The 18,990-nt window shown below is 34.7% G+C and overlaps 1 protein-coding gene across 1 annotated transcript in view; it reads right to left on the bottom strand.

Moving 5' to 3' along the window:
* Positions 1–18,990, bottom strand: part of KLHL4 (kelch like family member 4) — a 167,942-nt gene that overhangs the window by 46,439 nt on the left and 102,513 nt on the right. Inside the window, exons 2-4 of the mRNA XM_005594074.5 lie at positions 7,393–7,560; positions 6,865–7,001; positions 3,268–3,464 (exon numbers count right to left, since the gene is read on the bottom strand). Of these exons, the coding sequence (XP_005594131.1) occupies positions 3,268–3,464; positions 6,865–7,001; positions 7,393–7,560 (502 nt within the window). The remainder of the gene's footprint in view (positions 1–3,267; positions 3,465–6,864; positions 7,002–7,392; positions 7,561–18,990) is intronic.

The raw sequence follows: 18,990 nt of genomic DNA, 5'->3' as shown, positions 1-18,990 counted from the left end.
TATCCATACAGCAATCATCAACGTTGACATACCCATCAGAAAGCTCTGATTGCTGTAAGTTTCAAACTGACCTATTTAGACAAATAACCCTTTGTGATTAAGACAAACAATTGAAAGAGAACTGCTGTTCTTACTGTAGCAGATGTCTCTGGGTGAAGACCCCCCCACTTATACAAATAATGGTGATAGTAGCACAACTATTAATACATTACACTTGTACAGCACTTCACACTCTACTGATTTCTTTCACAAGCATTAAGTCATCACCAGTGTGATCTTGTGAGAAAGTGGAATTAATCTCATAAGAAAGCAGGTCATATGAGTTGTCTGTTTCCCTGTGGAGTAAGTGGCAAAGTCTGGATTCAAAAATAAGTCTCTGAAATCATGCTTACTGCATTTTGTTTGATATTGCATCTGCTTTTCATAAGTGATACGATTTTTGTGAAAGAGTTGAGACAAATATAAAACTATAAAAGTTAAGGTTATACAGTACCGATATTTTATATAAACTCTGAAACTCCATTAATACTGTGGACAACTCAATATCTCCTCCTTTCTGCCCACTCTCCAATTAAAAACAAAGAGGAAAAACCTAGATTTTCTGATAGAATTTGTTATGACTCCAGAATTGCTTCCTAATAGGACTATTGAAAATTGCTAAGCAATATAGTAGATTAGTCTAAATAAAAAGTAAGTGTGGCCGGGTGCGGTGGCTCAAGCCTGTAATCCCAGCACTTTGGGAGGCCGAGACGGGCGGATCACGAGGTCAGGAGATCGAGACCATCCTGGCTAACACGGTGAAACCCCGTCTCTACTAAAAATACAAGAAAATTAGCCGGGCGAGGTGGCGGGCGCCTGTAGTCCCAGCTACTTGGGAGGTTGAGGCAGGAGAATGGCGTGAAGCGGGGGTGGAGCTTGCAGTGAGCCGAGATCGCGCCACTGCACTCCAGCCTGGGGCACAGAGCAAGACTCCGTCTCAAAAAAAAAAAAAAAAAAAAAAAAAAAAAGTAAGTGTAATTTTAAAGTATTCTTATATTACATGGCAGTGTCCAGTACTATATAGAAATAATTAGTTTCACTTAAAGATGAATTTTAAATGGTTTTATTTGGGAATTATTTTGCTCCTAATTTCAAGGTAAACACTCTATGCACCTTCCAAGGGAGACTTCTTTTGTGCCCTGGATTAACTATTCATTTTATAAAAATCTACACTTATATTGTTGCAAAATTTACCAAATGACTATCACATATTTGCTAAATGCTTCATTGGTGCAGGCAACAATCTATATGATTTAAATGGCTAATTTTATGTGTGAACTTGACCGGGTAACGGGGTACCCAGACATTTGGCCAAATAGCATTCTGAATGTGTCTGTGAGGGTACTTCTGGATGAGGACCATTCACATCAGGGAAGGCAATCTACCTTGTTCAGTCTACCAATGCACATGATTACAATTGAATCCCTAAATTGTGTAATATTATTCTTAGACATTAAAATTATTTGCATTATTAAACTATCAATACAGTACTGCAAAAACATTATTATAGCCAGATCTTTATATATTTTACTGTATTTACAATAGATACTAACATAACTAAAGAAGAGAGATTAAGAGAGACAACAATATTACATTTGTATGCACACCCTGCTTCAACACTCCGTTTTGGTCACATAATAGGAAAAGGAAGACACGTTCATTTTGACCAGCAAAAATAATTCAAGCGTTTTTTTCCAGAATGTATTTTGCTTGCAAGTGTGTAATACGAAACAGGAAACTGCTAATACTTAGTTCAAGAATTTAAATAATTTAATAGGAAGTTTTCATGTTTATTTTTTGTGGTAGAATAAAACTTTGACCTTCCTAATTCCTGTTCCTTTAGATTATATGGCATCTGTATTTAGGACACAGGAACATAAAAGGTGTAATTAAATGATATATTTTAAAATGTCAATCCATTATAATATGATTCTCCATATAATGGTATTGCTTGAGGATTATGTTTCAAACTTCAAATTTTGAGCAATGGACCTAGGGTGGGAAGTAGGAGGAAGAAAGATTTGATAAGAAGTTTTTAAACAATTGAAATTTTAGAAGTTAAAAAATTACCTTCTGTATAAAACTCCAGAAAAATACTCTTTATATACGTCTCTATTCTAAAAAATGCTACATTTATGATTTCAACGTGTGACTTTCTATTGTTCACTTGTATACAATTGCCTTTTGTTTTTTAATATTAAATAACTGAAGCAATTTCATTTGTTTGAAATATTTTGATTGGGTTTCACAAAATGATCCATCTCGTGTCCTTCCCTTCTTCAGAGGTTAAAAAAGTTTATTTTTACTCTGCATCAGTGAAGTATTAGCATCTATTGTAAGGCTTTATTGAATATCCTCTGTCCATTTAATATGCTCTATCTTATCACATGCAACATTTACATAATTACCACCTATGAACATTTGCCTTTGATTTAAATGTTAATAGAATTGAAAGGGATTTTAAGTTAGTTGCATTAATGAATTGAACTGTAAGTTATTTTTAACCAAAGTAAAATTTGTTACTAAGACATAAAGAAGTTCATTCAATAAAATTATCCGGGCTGGGCGCGGTGGCTCAAGCCTGTAATCCCAGCACGTTGAGAGGCCGAGGCGGGCAGATCACAAGGTCAGGAGTTCAAGACCAGCCTGGCCAATATGTGAAGCTTCATCTCTACTCAAAATACAAAAATAAGCCGGGCATGGTGGCGGGCACCTGTAGTCCCAGCTACTCGGGAGGCTGAGGCAGGAGACTCACTTAAACCCAGGAGGCGGAGGTTGCAGAGAGCTGAGATTGTGCCACTAATTTTGGTAGTTTTTAAGCTCTGACAATTATTGACCCATTAATATTAGCATTTTTCCTTATTGAAAGACACTTCACTTTCTTTATAAATCATAATTTGTGCAATTTTACAAACTAAAGCTCTAATTGTGCAAAAACATCAGGGAATTAACATTATCTTAATTCTATAGATTCTACTTGAAATATACAGTTGTACAATTTATTTTGTGGCAGTATTTTTATTTTCTCAAGTTTGGGGATTTAATGAAACATCTGTAATTCAAAAAAGGAAAAGCTTGCTTGAGTGCAGGTCAACCAGATAAATGTTTTTGTTGAATATATACTATGTGAAAGTCATCTACAAGTTATATAAGTTTATATTGCTTATTAATTTTATTACAACATTAACATATTTTTATTACAAGTTAAGTTGAAGCAATTGATTTTACCATAGTGTATTTGTGTGCCACATTCAGAAGTTCTGTACAGCCTTGCGCGTCTCCAAATGATCGAATCCCTAAGCAGTTTGAAGGATGGAGCTGCTTTATGAGAAAATTGGAGCAAACATCAATGACCTGAGTCAGCTGCAGAAGACAAGCTGCAGCCAACAAACTTTCAATGGTATCTTCTTTCAGTTGCAGGATTCCTAGATGGTTTGAAAAAGCAAAGAATGATTATAAGTTCCATAAAGTAAAAGATATGTCAGCTAGTTAAATTTCTTTTTATTTTCCTCTCTAGTAGAGCTGTGCTTTTCAACAGATCTGGAGCACATTTTGAGGCTAATATACACAAGACAGTCTGTCCGTAAGCACTAGTAAGATGGCTGAAATGAACCAGATTAGGTTATCAAAAATGACTATAGCAAAAAAACAGTGAATGACATTATTGTAAAGAAGAGCAACTTGTTATTTCTTTATCATCTTAAGCCTGCATTTAAATCTTATATCGATCATTGCACATTGCATATGTACATGAGACTATTACGTTGTACCTTAAACACATGCAATTTTAATTTTTAAATCATTCCTGCATAAAGTTGAAAAAACTGTTTCATTGCCATTCAAAGAACATTATGTCATATTGTATAAGAATCATACAACTGGCCATGCAAGTAACTGTCATTTGTGAGGAGGTAAACATCTTGGTAAATAAGAAACACATTAAGCTTAATTGTTCATTTATTTTGTAAGAAACGCATTAAGCTTAATTGTTCATTTATTTTGTAAGAAGAACACTGAGCTTTTATGTCTATTTTTTTGTATCTACATTAGCTGGTAAAGATGTATTTGCCCAAAATATTATCTCTGGAATTGACCCCTGGCACTGTCTCAAGAGGAAGCATATGTTGCCAAGAGTCTACAAATTAAGAATTACTTATTTGCTTTGTTATGAAAAAAATCTGACTCTTTTTGAAAATATCTGTAATGAATTTTTAAAAACAGAATCAGAAGCAATTTAAGTTAGTCCTTTCATATTTATATGTCTGTATTATTTTTGGAATAAGTGTTGTTGATTAGTTATTGCAAAAATTACGTTATTTTTATGAGTCATTCCTGCTTTTTATTGTTTTAGCCATGTTATAATGTTTCAAATGGCTGATATCAATTACAAACTATTCCTCTAAAGTTTTTCCTTCCAAAATACCTTAATATGGGGCCCATATCGTTGCATAACCATGAAGAAAAGAGTAATACATATTGCGAGGTCCTCTATACATAGTTCAACCTGTAAAATATATTTTAAAGGGGTCCAGCCCATCAGCAGACTTTCTCGTGTTGTTCTTGTTCTGATTTTGAAGAGAGCGCCCTGCCCATATCTCATGAGACCTAGAGAAGTATGAACTATTCTCCAATTCAGATATAAATATTCATCTGCTATAGACATTTACATTTGTTCTGTTTATTAGAAAGAATATTCATTTGGAGGAATAGTTATAAATGTCTCGGGCACAGTAGGAAAGCATTGTGTATTACAGTGTACAGTATTCAGTTACAAGCATGCTTAAGAAAGGCTGTTTGGAGCTGGTTCAAGTTTCACTTCATTAAAGAGTAAAAGGATAGTCAAGCCAGCTGGCTGAATTATTTTATCCTACGAATGCTCATTGGGAACAAAAAAGATGTTTTCTAAGGATTAAAATGTATCAGGTAGAAGAAATAAGGTTCTTTCTATTTCACTCCCAATTTTAAAAAGTTTGTTGAAATTTTAGAGCATAATGGAAATTTAGGAAATATTTTGTATAAAGGCTTGTCAGGAGAAAGGTGAAAGTTGAAGGAAGGAATGAAGTACTGTGAAATTTCAAAGTAGTTTTGTTAGAACAGTGGTCTTCAAATAGCATGCATACCACTAGAGCTATATAAAACCTATCTGAGACACAGATCAATTTGATGTAAAGAAATTTCAGTACCTCAAATTCCATTACATACCCCTCCTAGAAAATGGTCTGCTCCCAAAACAGTTGTTACCACACAGGTTTTACTTTCCCAGTGTCCTTTCCGTAATTTTCTTTTTTCTCGCCTCATAAAAGGAAGTCACATTCCTCATCTATCCCAAAGTATACTATGCTACATTATGGGGCTGTGGCACAGGAACAACTTTGAAATAAAAGCTTATTCATACATATTGTTATTAGGATCTAAATCATATCATATTCATACTTTCAAAATGTGCAATCTGGTGTTTTTTAGAATATTCAAAAAAGTTTGCAACCTGTATCACTTTAATTACAGAACATTTTCATCACTCCCAAAAGGAACCTCATACCTATTGACATTCATTCCCAATTCCCTCCATATTCCTACAACCAATAATCTACCTTCTGCCTCTGCACATTTTTCTATTTTGTACATTTAATGTAAATGGTATATTAAAATAAGCGATCTTTTGTGACAAGTTTCTTTTATCTGGCATAATATTTTCAAAGTTCATCCATGTTGTAGTATCTATTACTACTTCATTCCTTTTCTATTGTCGATTAGTATATTCCATTGTGTTCATATACCGTATTTGATTTACCCATTCCTCAGTTTGTAAACATTTGGGTTGTTTCTACTCTTTACTTATGAATAATGTTTATATGAACATTTGTGTACACAATGTCATGTGGACATGTTTTTAACTCTTGAGTATATAACTACGAATGGAATTGCTGAGTTATCAGGTAACTATTTTGTTTAACTTTTGAGGGACTGTCATATAGATATACTTTTAAATGAATTGTTGTTTCAAATTCTTATAGGATTGAGATTTGTTAGATACATTTAAAATGCAAACTTAATAGTGCTTTATAAAAAGATTAATATTTACAATATTTGGGGGATTACATACTTTACAAACATTTAAAATTACAAGATATTTTAGTCATTAATGGAAAAATGTAAGGAGAGCACATCGTTTTTCAAAATTATTTTACCGGCAGTGCAAGCGAAAATGTTTGAAAATGACTCTGTTGGAGAAAACTAGGAGGTAAGCTTTTAGTCTTAAGAAGAGCCTAAGTATACATAACCAAATAAAAGTATTTTAATACTAAGAGACCCTGAAGATGAAATAATCGTTCTGGAATAAAAGTCAAACTACTTTTTAGTCCCCAAACTCATTGTTACCTTTATTTACAGTTTGAATAGATATGAAAATTATTCTGAATGAATAGAATGACTAAATGTCTACTGTAGGATTGGAAGATCCCACTCTCACTCTTCTTTTTACAAACAAGAATGTGCCCACACCATTCCAGAGTTGTTCCTGTATGTTTGTTAAATAGTTGTCTGCTCTCATGTGTAAGGTATTTTCTACATATTATATACCTCTTGATCTTTTATATTACTGAGTTTATGTCCTGACTATGCCTTTTTATTACTTTAGGAAATTTATTTACCTGTTCTATTCTTTAGTTTCCTCACCTTTGTAGTAGTACTAGCAGTATTACTACTACTGAGGAAACTGAAGAATAGTAGTAGTAGTAGCAATAATAACTACTACTACTACTACTACTAGTAATGTGTGTTATATCATGTAGGGTCATTATGAGTTAGTGTGTATTAAGCACTTACCTGTGTAAGCATACTGCACCAAGGAATTCAGTGCATTTGGATCTACTCCTTCCATCCTGACCTCTTCTTGTTTGGCTTCAAGCACATCATTAGTAAACATCGCAGCAAAATAATCAGACACTGCGCTGAGAACCAACCTGGAAATAGGAAATATTTGTAGGAATTTAAATGAGTCAATAATTTCACTGAAAAGCATGAAATGGATTCAGCAAGTTTGTAACACTAGTGAGGCTGTTTTCTCCATAAAGTCTTTTACAATTCAGTTAAGCGTAGTGAAGTCAGAAAGGTCAAACACGTAAATTGATGTTTTTTAGAGGGTGTGTTTGTGTTATACTTTCCATCATCAGTCTTTTCAGAGTTTGGCTCTTCTAAATAATACACAGAGAAACGGATCATATAGGCTGGCACTTTTTCAATATAGGAAAATAAGTATTTTTACAAATATTCCAATTTACAATCCATGTACTTATTATCTCTTATTTATAATTGCCCTACTCAAAACCATTCTGTATACATAAAAATACTTACCTATGGGCTGGGATGCGGAGGTGTCCTGCAATTAGTAGCACATCACATAATTGTTTCTCTTTCAAGTAGTTCTCCATTTTACGAAGAGTTTGCTCTGCGTGGTTTATAACGTGGAACTGCTCTTCAGATCCGGTGGCGTTCATTTCTTCAGAGTGCTGTGTATCTAATCTGAAAAGGAAGTAAGGATGAGAATATGGTTCATCATATAAGTTTGTAAAAAATTTAATTTTTCTCTAATCAGAGTACAAACATGTAATGGAAATTTAGGCATACCAACTTCTAAAGGAAATATGTTGGATTAAAGTAAAATCAAAATTTGTTTTCCAATCTTAGATATTTTACTATAATTACTACCTAACCTTTCATTAAAGTGAAGTGTGCGGGTTAGTGTTTATATCTGAAATGTAACCAGAACTATGTACAATTCACCAACAGGGCTAGTGATAGTTGTTATATTCACAAACATAAAACCTACATTCTTTGATTTATGTGGGTATTATAATTATGTCAGGCAGGAAACCCTTAGACCTGAGTCAAAATACTTTTAAAAAATTTGATTCTGTCCTGAAGCTTCTCCCTGGAGTACTCATTACACATCAGAAATATTCCTCAAAGAATTTCAAGCCTAAGAGTTTCATAGCATTCTTCACAATGTCACGTCCACCTTTTATTTCTTACTATTTAGTCAAACGTGATGGCTACTGAATTTACAATAATAAAAGCGGGCTACCTGTATTTTCAACATTACACAATGGTGGAATTTAAATCTCAACACACGTACATACAGGCTTACAATTAGTAGGAGATGACCAATTGATTGGTTGGATGGATGTGCTTAAATATGTTGCTTATTACGTTTCTTGCATCCAGGCATCATTTTTTAACCATCAGTTAGGATTGGTTTTAGATCTCTTCACTCCCAATTTAGTCTATATTTCTTTTAAGACAATTGGTCCAAGGTGATATTACTTTCTCTGTCTAATTCAATTACATTATCACTCTTTCAATCTTCAGTCATAATATTGTACTGATAAGAAGGGATCATGGTATGAAAAGCTCAAAAATTGCCTGCTACCTCCCTTCAGATGCACTCTTGTTTACTTGTTCTGGAAAGGAACAATTTCTTGGCACCGTAGACTGAAAAGCATTCAGGTTGCACTTAACTCACATTATCTTAATCTTTTCTCTTTTCTAGGAATGATTCAGTTCACATTAATTGAGTCACACATTCCATGTCGAATTAGCTTAGCTATCCTCATGTAACTGCACCATACATTAGAGTGGAACATATTCTGAATATATGTTTGAGAAGTTTTGGCTAGGAAAAAAAGTTTACTCTAAATTTTCTTCCTCTTAATTTGGTTAAGGACAAAAAAGTATCTTCAATTACCAGCTAATTTAGGATGTTTTTATAGTAAATATATTAGATATTTAAATATGTTTTATAATTAAATTACATATTTTTAAAATCTGAAAATTCTACAAATATGAGCCATATATAATTTAATTAAGTTTTAAAAAGACAGAGGGAACTTTATCTTCTGTCACTTTAAGAAATAAGAAATTAGTACCCAGAGATATGAACAGATCCAAATATGGCAAAACGCAACAAACATATTAATCTAAATATACAAAATTATAGCTAAAAGAGTAATCTTGGGCATTATCAAAGCAGAGTATAATAAAACAAACAAGAAAACGGCCACCACCATTACCAACAAACTAATCTATTGATAACTTATCTGATCTTAATAAGTTCCCAGAGCTCATAAATTACAGTTCTCTTGCCTCCATTGCAGACACTGTAATGCCAGATCAGATGTTATAATGGAAATCACTTCATTAGAGAATGTTAATCCCTTGTCTTTGTTTTGTGGTGACATGGGAGGCAGCATGGTGGAATGAAAAGAACCTATTATATGAAGTCATCATGCCTGGATTGAGTTCCAGCCCCTGCTACTTACCGGATGAGTGATCTTTGGAAAGTCACCTTATCTTTTCTAAGCATTAATTTTCTCCCACAAAATGGGGATGAATATAATATTAATACTAAAAACAATAATGCTTGTACCACAGTGATATCAGAGGAAAAAATGAAAACATGGGCATGAAAATTCTATGTAGAAATATTAGGTCTTACGTTGTTAGTTTAAACTACCAAGATGTAGTTATTTTAGTAATATATTTTTAGAAATTGTCTTGAACTGTTATTTCTTTAATATACTTCCATTTTAGAGCAATTATAGAATTACAGAAAAGAGTCTATCATTTATATCAGCATCAACTAATAGATATTTCTTTTATAGTTTGGTTTATAATCTGTAATACTACCTTACTCATTTTGCTGTTTACACTGAGATATGTTTCTTCTATTTCCAGATTTTTGAAGGTTTTTTTTTTAATGAAGGGCTATTGAATTTTACCAGATAATTGTTCAGCATCAATTGAAGTGATCACGTGGTTTTTGTTTTTCATTCTGTTAATATGATGTATCACATTAACTGATATGCATATGTTCAACCATACTTGCATCATTGAGATAAACCCTACTTGGTCATTATGAATAATCTTTTTAGTATGCTGTTGAATTGGTTGGCTAGGATTTTGTTGAGGATTTTTGTGTCAATATTCATTAGCAATATAGGCCTGCAATTTTCTTTTTTTTGATGTGTCTTTGCCTGGTTTTGGTATCAGGATAATACTGGACTCATAGAATGAGGTTGGAAGCATTCTCCCCTCTATTATTTAGAATCATTTGAGTAGGATCAGTGTTAGTTCTTTTTAAAATTTTTGAAAGAATTCAAGAGTGAAACCATCAGGTCTCAGGCTTTTACTTGCTGGGAGAATTTTTATTACAGCTTCAATCTCTTTATTATTGTTGGACTATACACATTTTGGATTTCTTCATCATTCAATCTCGATAGGTTGTATATGTCTAGGAATTTATTTCTTCTAAATTTTCCAACTTATTGGTATGTAGTTGCTCTCATCTTTATTTTTTTTTTTTTCTACTAATTTTTGGTTTGGTTTGCTCTTATTTTTTCAGCTTTTTAAGATGCAACATTTGGTTGTTTATTTGAGTTTTTTTTTTTTTTTTTCTCTTTTTGATGCAGGCACTTACAACTATAAACTTCTCTTAGTACTGCTTTTGCTGTATCTCATCAGTTTGGGTATATTGTGTTTCCATTCTCATTTGTTTCAAGAATTTTTTTGATTTACTTCTTAATTACTTCATTTAACCATTTATCATTCTGGAGAATATTGTTGAAATTCCATGTGTTTGTATAGTTTTCAAAGTTCTTCTTTTTATTGATTTCTAGTTTTACTTCATTGTGGTCAGAGAAGATGCTTGATGCTATATCAATTTTTTAATGTTTTTATCTTTTCTTTTTTTTTTTCTAATTTTACTTTAAGTTCCAGGATATATGTGCAGAACATGCAGGTTTGTTACATAGGCATACATGTGCCATGGTGGTTTGCTGCAACAATCAACCTGTCAGCTAGGTTTTAAGCCCCACATGCATTAGCTGTTCTGATGGTCTCCCTCCCCTCACCCCTGCCCCCAAACAGGGTCCAGTGTGTGTAGTTTAAAGGCTTATTTTGTGATGTAACATACTGTCTATGCTTGACAATGTTTTATGTTCTAAAGAGATAAGTATTATCCAGCTCTGAGTTGTTTTATTAACATCTATTAAACTTATTTTGTCTATAATGCAGATTAATTCTGATGTTTCTTTGTTGATTTTCTATCAGGAAGATATTTTCAATGCTGAAAGTGGGGTGCTGAAGTCTACAGCTAATATTGTATTGTTGTCTATCTCTTTAGCTCTTATAATATTTGCTTTCTAAATCTGGGTGGTCCACTGTTGGGTGCATATATATTTAAAGTTGTTATATCCTCTTGCTGAATTGACCTCTGTTTCATTATGGAGTGACATTCTTTGTCTCTTCTCATAGTTTTTGTCTTGAAATCTATTTTATCTGATATAAGTGCAGAAACTCCTATTCTTTTTTGGTTTCTATTGACATAGAATATATTTTTAATCCCTTTATTTTCAGTCTATGTGTGTCTTTATAGGTGAAATGTGTTTCTTGTAGGCAACAGATCATTGGGTCTTGTTATTTTATCCAATCAGATACTCTGTGTCTTTCCATCAGAGGGTTTAGTCTATTTACATTCAGTGTTACTGCTGATAAGTTAGAACTTATTCGTGCCACTTTGCTATTTATTTTCTGGTAGTATTGCAGACTTCTCTTCCTTCTTTCCTTCCTTACTGTCTTCCTGCTTCTGAAAGTGATTTTTTCCTGGTGGTATGATTTCATTTCTTTCTTTCTTTCTATTTATTTATTTATTTATTTATTTATTTATTTATTTATTTTTGTTGTTGTTGGTTTTTTTGAGACGGAGTCTCACTCTGTCGCCCAGGCTGGAGTGCAGTGGCACGATCTCGGCTCACTGCAAGCTCCGCCCCCGGGTTCACGCCATTCTCCTGCCTCAGCCTCCTCTGTAGCTGGGACTACAGGCACCCGCCACCACACCTGGCTAATTTTTTTTTTTTTTTTGTATTTTTAGTAGAGACAGGGTTTCACCGTGTTAGCCAAGATGGTCTCGATCTCCTGACCTCATGATCCGCCTGTCTCGGCCTCCCAAAGTGCTGTGATTACAGGCGTGAGCCACCGTGCCCGGCTCTTTCTTTTTATTTGTTTGGGTTTCTGTTATAAATTTTTTGTTTTGAGATTGCCTTGAGGCTTTCAAATAATATATTATAGTCCATTAAGTAAATAAGGACTTAACACTGTTTCTATAAACAAACAAATAAGCAAGAAGTAAACTAATAAAACCTCCATAACTTAATTTTATCTCTCTGCATATTAACTTTTTTGTTTCTTTTTGTATCTTATTGTACTGTCTACGTCTTACAAGTTGTAATTATTATTTTGGCTCATTATTTTTTAGTCTTTCTATTTAAGAGTAGTTTTCACACCACAATTACAGTGTTATAATATTCTGTGTTTTTCTGTATACTTACTATTAACAGTGAGTTTTGTACCCTCAAATGATGTCTTACTGCTCGTTATTATCTTTTCTTGATGATTGAAAAACTCCCTTTAGCATTTCTTGTAGGATACATCTAGCGTTGATGAAATCCCTCCTCTTTTGTTTGTCTTGGAAACTCTTTATTTCTTCTTCACGTTGGAAAGATATTTTCACTGGATATACTGTTCTAGTATAAATGTTTTTTCCTTCAGCATTTTATATATGTCATGCCACTTTCTCTGTGCCTATAAGTTTTCCACTGAATAGTGTATTGCCAGACATATTGGAGCTCCATTACACATTGTTTCTTTTCTGTTTCCTTCACCTTTGATAGTTCGATTACTAAATGCGTTGAGGTAGTCTTCTTTGGATTAAATTTTCCTAGTGTTACATAAACATATAAACTATTTGTACTCGAATTTTGATATCTTCCTCTAGGTTTTAGAAGATTTTTGTCATTACCTCTTTGAATAGCTTTTCTACCAAATCTCTCTCTCTCTCTACCTCCTTTTAAGGCCAATAACTCTTAAATTTGCCATTTTGAGACTATTTTCTAGATCTTGTAGGTGTGCTTTTTTTTTTTTTTTTTCTCCTGAGACGGAGTTTCCCTCTTGTTGCCCAGGTTGGAGTGCAATGGTGCAATCTCAGCTCACCGCAACCTCTGCCTCCCAGATTCAAGCAATTCTCTTACCTCAGCCTCCCTAGTAGCTGGGATTACAGGCATATCCCACCACGTCCGGCTAATTTTGTATTTTTAGTAGAGACGGGGTTTCTCCATGTTGGTCAGGCTGGTCTCGAACTCCCGACCTCAGGTGATCTGCCTGCCTTGGCCTCCCAAAGTGCTAGGATTAGAGGCGTGAGCCACCGTGCCTGGCCTCTGAAGCATTCTTAACTATGACACTTGCATTTTTCAACCCCATAATTTCCACTTGATTCTTTTAAATTATTTCACTCTCTTTGTAAATTTGTCTTAAGGATTTATTAATTGCTTATCTGTTATCTTAAATTTCTTTGTGTTTCCTCAACACAGTTATTTTGAATTCTCTGTCTGAAAGTTCACATATCTGTTTCTCCAGCACTGACAGTTCACATATCTCTGAGTCTCCGGCATTTGTCTCTGGAAACTTATTTTGCTTGTTTGGTGCTGTTCATGCTTTTCTAGATGGTCTTGACGCTTATGAATGTTAGTTGGTATTTGGGCATTGATAATTTAGGTATTTTATTGTAGTCTTCACAATCTGGACTTATTTGTACCAATCCTTCTTTGGGAAGCTTTCCAGGTATTTAGAGAGACTTGGGTGTTGTGGTCTAAGCTGTATCTGCATTAGGGGGCACCACAAGCTGAGTAATGCTGTGGTTCTTGCAGACTTATAGAGGTAGTACCTTCACGGTCTTTGATAAGATCCAGAGGATTTCTCTGTATTACTAGGCAGAGACTCTTGTTCTCTTCCCTTAATTTCTGCCAAGTAAATGGTGCCTCTATGTTCTGAGCCACCTGAAATTAGTGTAGGGGTAACACAAACAGCCCTGTGGCAAAGATTATGGGATTCCACTGGGTCAGACCTGAAGCCAGCAGAGCACTGGGTCTCGCCCATGTTTCACTGTAACAACTACCTGGCCACTGCCTATGTTTACTCAAAGCGCTAGAGCTCTACAGGGTTTAATCAGCAGGTGGTTAAACCAGCCAGGCTTATGTTCTTCTCTTCAGAGTGGTGAGTTTTCCCAGGTGTCAGCGAGTCCAGAAATGCTGTTTAGGAGCCAAAGACTGGAGTCAAAAACTCTATACAGCTACCTGATGATCCGTTGTGCTGTGGCTGAGCTGGCATTGAAACCATAAGATACAGCCTTTCCCACTCTTCCCTCCCCTCTCCACAGTCAGTTGAGCCTCACCCCATGGCCACCAACACCAAAGGCCCAGAGGGAGTACTACCAAGTTACTGCCAATGTTCACTTAATGCTCACATGCTCTTCAGTCAGCTTTTGGTATATTCTGCCTATCCAGGGACTCACCCTTCAAGGCAATGGGCTCCTTTCTGTACCATGGCAGGTCCAGAAATGCCCAAGAGCCAAGCCCTGGAATCTAGGACTCCAGTAGCCCGCTTGAGGCTCTACCCTCCTGTAGCTGAACTGGTACATATGGTACAATACAAAGGGCTCTCTCCATTTCCCTCCATTTTTCTTAAGCCAAAGGAGTCTCTCCTCATAGCCACCACAGGTGAGAATGTGTTGAGTTTCACCTGAAGCCACCAAGTCGCAGTGTCTCGGTCAAGACCCATGCCATATTACCTGGATATTGCTTCTGGTTATTCGGGGGGTCAAGGGCTGTTTAGTCAGCAGGTGATGGATTTTACCAGGACTAGGTTCTTTCCTTCAAGGCAGTAGGTTCCCTTCTGGCACAGGGAGCGTCAACAAATGTCATCCAGAAGCTAGTGTCTAAAAAGGTTGCCTTTATGACTCTGACTGGTGCCCTATACTACAGTGGCTGAGCTGGTATCAAGGATGCAAGTCAAAGTCTTCTTTACTCATCCTTTCCCCTCCTTAAGTGGAAGATAGGGAAACCTTTTAGAGCTGTGAGGTGTGTGGCCTGGGTTTGTGGGAGGAGTGGCACAAACACTCCCTTACCTGCCTAAGTTGGTGTCTTAGTAAGTCTCATGCCTCCCAAGTCCACTAGCTCTGAGCCCAGGTCAGCACTAGGACTCACCTAGAAGTTGCAGTCCCTGTGGCCTAGAATGGTGTTCAAGTTTATTTAGAGTCCAATTGCACTTTGGCTTGTGCTGGCAAGGCTTGCTGGAATTAAAGTTCCAACTGCTTGGATGGGCAATTCCCCTCTGGCTAGGTCAAGTCCAAATGCTTCCTTCATGAGCAGGCGCCAGCTGAATTCAGCCTGGTTTTGCTTTCTGCTGTTACAGGGCACTGATGAGTTCAATGCAGTGTCTCACACGATTGTGCTCTCCCTCTCCCAAGCATACAGATTCTACCTCCATACCACATGGATGTTGATGATTCAAGATTGTCTTTCCTACCATTTCCCGTGCCACATTCAGTGATATGAAGTTAAAACGAGGTACTTTGAGTGCTCAACTGATTGTTGCTTCTTGTGAAAGTATTTTTGTTCTTGTTGTAGATAGTTGTTAAATTTAGTGTTCTTGTGGGAGAGATTATCAGGGGTGTTGCCTTCTATTTGGCCATCTTGCTCTGCCTGTCTTCAGAAGTGATACTGATTTTTGAATGTTGATTTTGTATCCTGAAAGCTTACTAAATTCATTCATCCAGTCTATTAGTCTCTTGAAGTAACCTTTAGCATTTCCTATGTAGAAAAATCACGTCATCAGCAAGCAGAGACAATTTGACACCCGTTTTGCCAGTACATCTACCTGATGATCTATTGTTTTTTGTTTTTGTTTTTTTTTGGAGGCCTTTTGTTTCTTTCTCTTACCTGTTTGCTCTGGTTACAGCTTCCAGTACTATGTCAAGTAGGAGTGGTGAGATTGTACATCCTTGTCTTGTTCCAGCTCTTAAAAGGAATGATTTTAACTTTTCCCCCATTCAATTTGATGTTGGTGGTGGGTTTGTCATGTATGAAGCTTATTATTTTGATGTATATTCCATCGATGCCTAGTTCATGAAGGGTTTTTTAACTGTGAAGAGATGTTAAATTTTATCAAATGCTTTTTATGTATCAATTGTGCTAATCATATGTTTTTTGTTTTAAATTCTATTTATGTGGTAAATTACATTTATTGATTTATATAGGCTGAATCATCCTTGCATTCCTATAATAAAATCCAATTCATAAGGATATCTATAAATATATAAATATATCTATAAATATATAAATATAAATATATATATATATATTTAGTTGTGATGTTGGGTTCACTGTACCAGTATTTTGTTGAAGATGTTTGGGTCTGTGTTGATTAGGGATATTGGCCTGTTGTGGTTTTGTTGTTGTTGTTGTTGCTGTTGTTCTTGCTGGGTGTTCTTGCCTGATTTTGGTATCAGTGTAACACTGGTTTTGTGGAATGAGTTGGGGAAAATCGCTCTTCCTCAGTTATTTTTTTTAATAGTTTTAGTAAGACTGGTACTAGTTATTTTTTTGTACATGTGGTAAAATTTGGCTGTGAAGCTGTCTGGTCTTGGGCTTTATTTTTTCATTAAAAGATTTTTTCATTGCTGATTCAATTGTATTACTCATTATTGGTGTATTAAATATTTCTTTTCATTCCTGGTTCATTCTTAGGAAGTTGTAATTTCTAGGAATTTACACAATTCCTCTAGGTTTTCTAGTTTGTGCACACAGAAATGCTCCTCATAGTCTCTGATGATATTTCATATTTCTTTGGTATCAGTTGCAGTGTCACCTTCATTATTTCTGATTGTGCTTATTTGAATCTTTACTGTTTTTTTTCTTATTTAATCTAGATTGTGGTCAATCACATTTTTATATTCTTTCAAAGATTCAATTTTTCATTTTGCTGTCGTTTGCATCTATTTTGTTTTTTGGTTTTAATCTCATTTACTTTTGCTCTGATCTTTATTTTTTTTTTCTTCTTTCAGCTTTGCATCTGTTTGTCCTTGATTTTCTAGTTCATCAAGATGCAATATTACTTTGTTAATTTGAGATCTTTGTATCATATTACGTAGAAAATTAACACTATAAAGCTGTTTTTTACAGCAACACTTTTGCTGTATCACAGAGGCTTTTGCATTTTATGTGTCTATTTTCATTAGTTTCCAATATTTTTAAATTTCTTCCTTAATTTTATTATTTACCCAAAGGTCATTCAGTAGCAAGTTGTTTAGTTTCCATGTACTTTTTTAGTTTCTAGGGTTCTACTTTGTTGTGATTTCTAATGTTATTCCATTGTGGTCCAATAAGACAGTTAATGTAATTTTGATATTATAAAATGTTTTGAGACTTGTTTTATACTCAAGCATATGGCCAATTTCAGAGAATGTTACATGAGCAGATGACTAAAAGGTAGATTCTGAGGTTGTTGTGTAGAATGTTCTGTAAATGTCAATTAGGTCCATTTTGTTTAAAGCCCAATTTGCATCTGGGTTTTCTTTGTTTATTTTCTGCCTTTATTATCTGTTTAGTGCTGGAAGTGGGGTGTTGAAGTCCTCTTGTATTATTTTATTGCTTTCTATCTCTTTTCTTATGTCTAGGATAATTGTTTTAAGAATCTGGGTTCTCCAGTGCATATATATTTATGATTGTAAAATCTTCTTATTTAATTAAACCCTATATCATTATATAGTGACCTTCTTTATTTTTTCCTGTTAATTTAAAGTCTGTTTTATATAAGAATAGCTATTCCTGCCCATCCCATTTTTGCTTTCCATTTTCATGATATATCTTTTTCCACCCCTTTACTTTTAGTCTGTAGGTGTCTTTAACTCTTAGGTGGGTCTCCTGTAGGCAGTTATAATTGGGTTTTATTTTTTTTATCCAATTTGCTACTCTCTTTTATGGGGGGTATTTAGACCATTTATGTTCAAGGTTAATATTGATATGTGAGGTTTTGTTCCTTTCATAGTGTTGTTAGCTAGTTGCTTTGTAGTCTCAATAAAATTTTTAGCCTTGTCCTTATGTATGCTTTTATGATGGTATCATCTTTTTATTTTTATGTTTATAACTACTTTGAGTATTTCTTGCAGATCTAATTTAGTGGTGAAAAATTCACTTAGTGTTTGTCTGGTTAATAGTTTATTTTTACTTCATTTATAAAGTTTAATTTGGCAATTTATAAAATTATTGACTCTTTTCTTAGGAAAGATGAAAGTAGGCCAACAATCTCTCATGGCTTGTAAGATTTCTAGTGAGAAGTCCACTTTTATTCAGATGGGATTTTCTTTCATGGTGATTGGCCACTTTTTAAAAAATTTTTAATTTTTTATTATTATTTTACTTTAAGTTCTAGGGTACATGTGCATAACGTGCAGGTTTGTTACATATGTATACTTGTGCCATGTTGCTGTGCTGCACCCATCAACCCGTAAGCACCCATCAACTCGTCATTTACATCAGGTATAACTCCCAATGCAATCCCTCCCCCCTCCCCCCTCCCCATGATAGGCCCCTGTGTGTGATGTTCCCCTTCCCGAGTCCAAGTGATCTCATTGTTCAGTTCCCACCTATGAGTGAGAACATGCGGTGTTTGGTTTTCTGTTCTTGTGATAGTTTGCTAAGAATGATGGTTTCCGGCTGCATCCATGTCCCTACAAAGGACACAAACTCATCCTTTTTCTTTATTATTTTGTCAGAGTAGGTTAATTCAAAAGAAAATCTTGAAGCTCTAAAATTATTTTTTTCTGCTTGGTCTGGTCTATTGTTTATGCTTTCAATTGTATTTTTATATTCATTCCATGAATTTCTTTACTTCCAAAAGTTCTGTTTGGGTTTTTAATATATACCTATCTTTCAGGTCCTGAATTTTTTTAAAATTTGTGTTGGATTTCCCCTTTATTTTGGATCTTACTTACCTTCCTTACAATCTGTACTTTTAATTCTGTATCTGTCATTTTATAAATTTTATTTTGGTTGTGATCCATTG

The sequence above is a fragment of the Macaca fascicularis genome, chromosome X, assembly GCF_037993035.2.
Source record: "Macaca fascicularis isolate 582-1 chromosome X, T2T-MFA8v1.1".
NCBI lineage: Eukaryota > Metazoa > Chordata > Mammalia > Primates > Cercopithecidae > Macaca > Macaca fascicularis.
The sequence above is the reverse complement of the archived record's forward strand: the minus strand, read 5'-3'. Positions and strand labels throughout refer to the sequence as shown.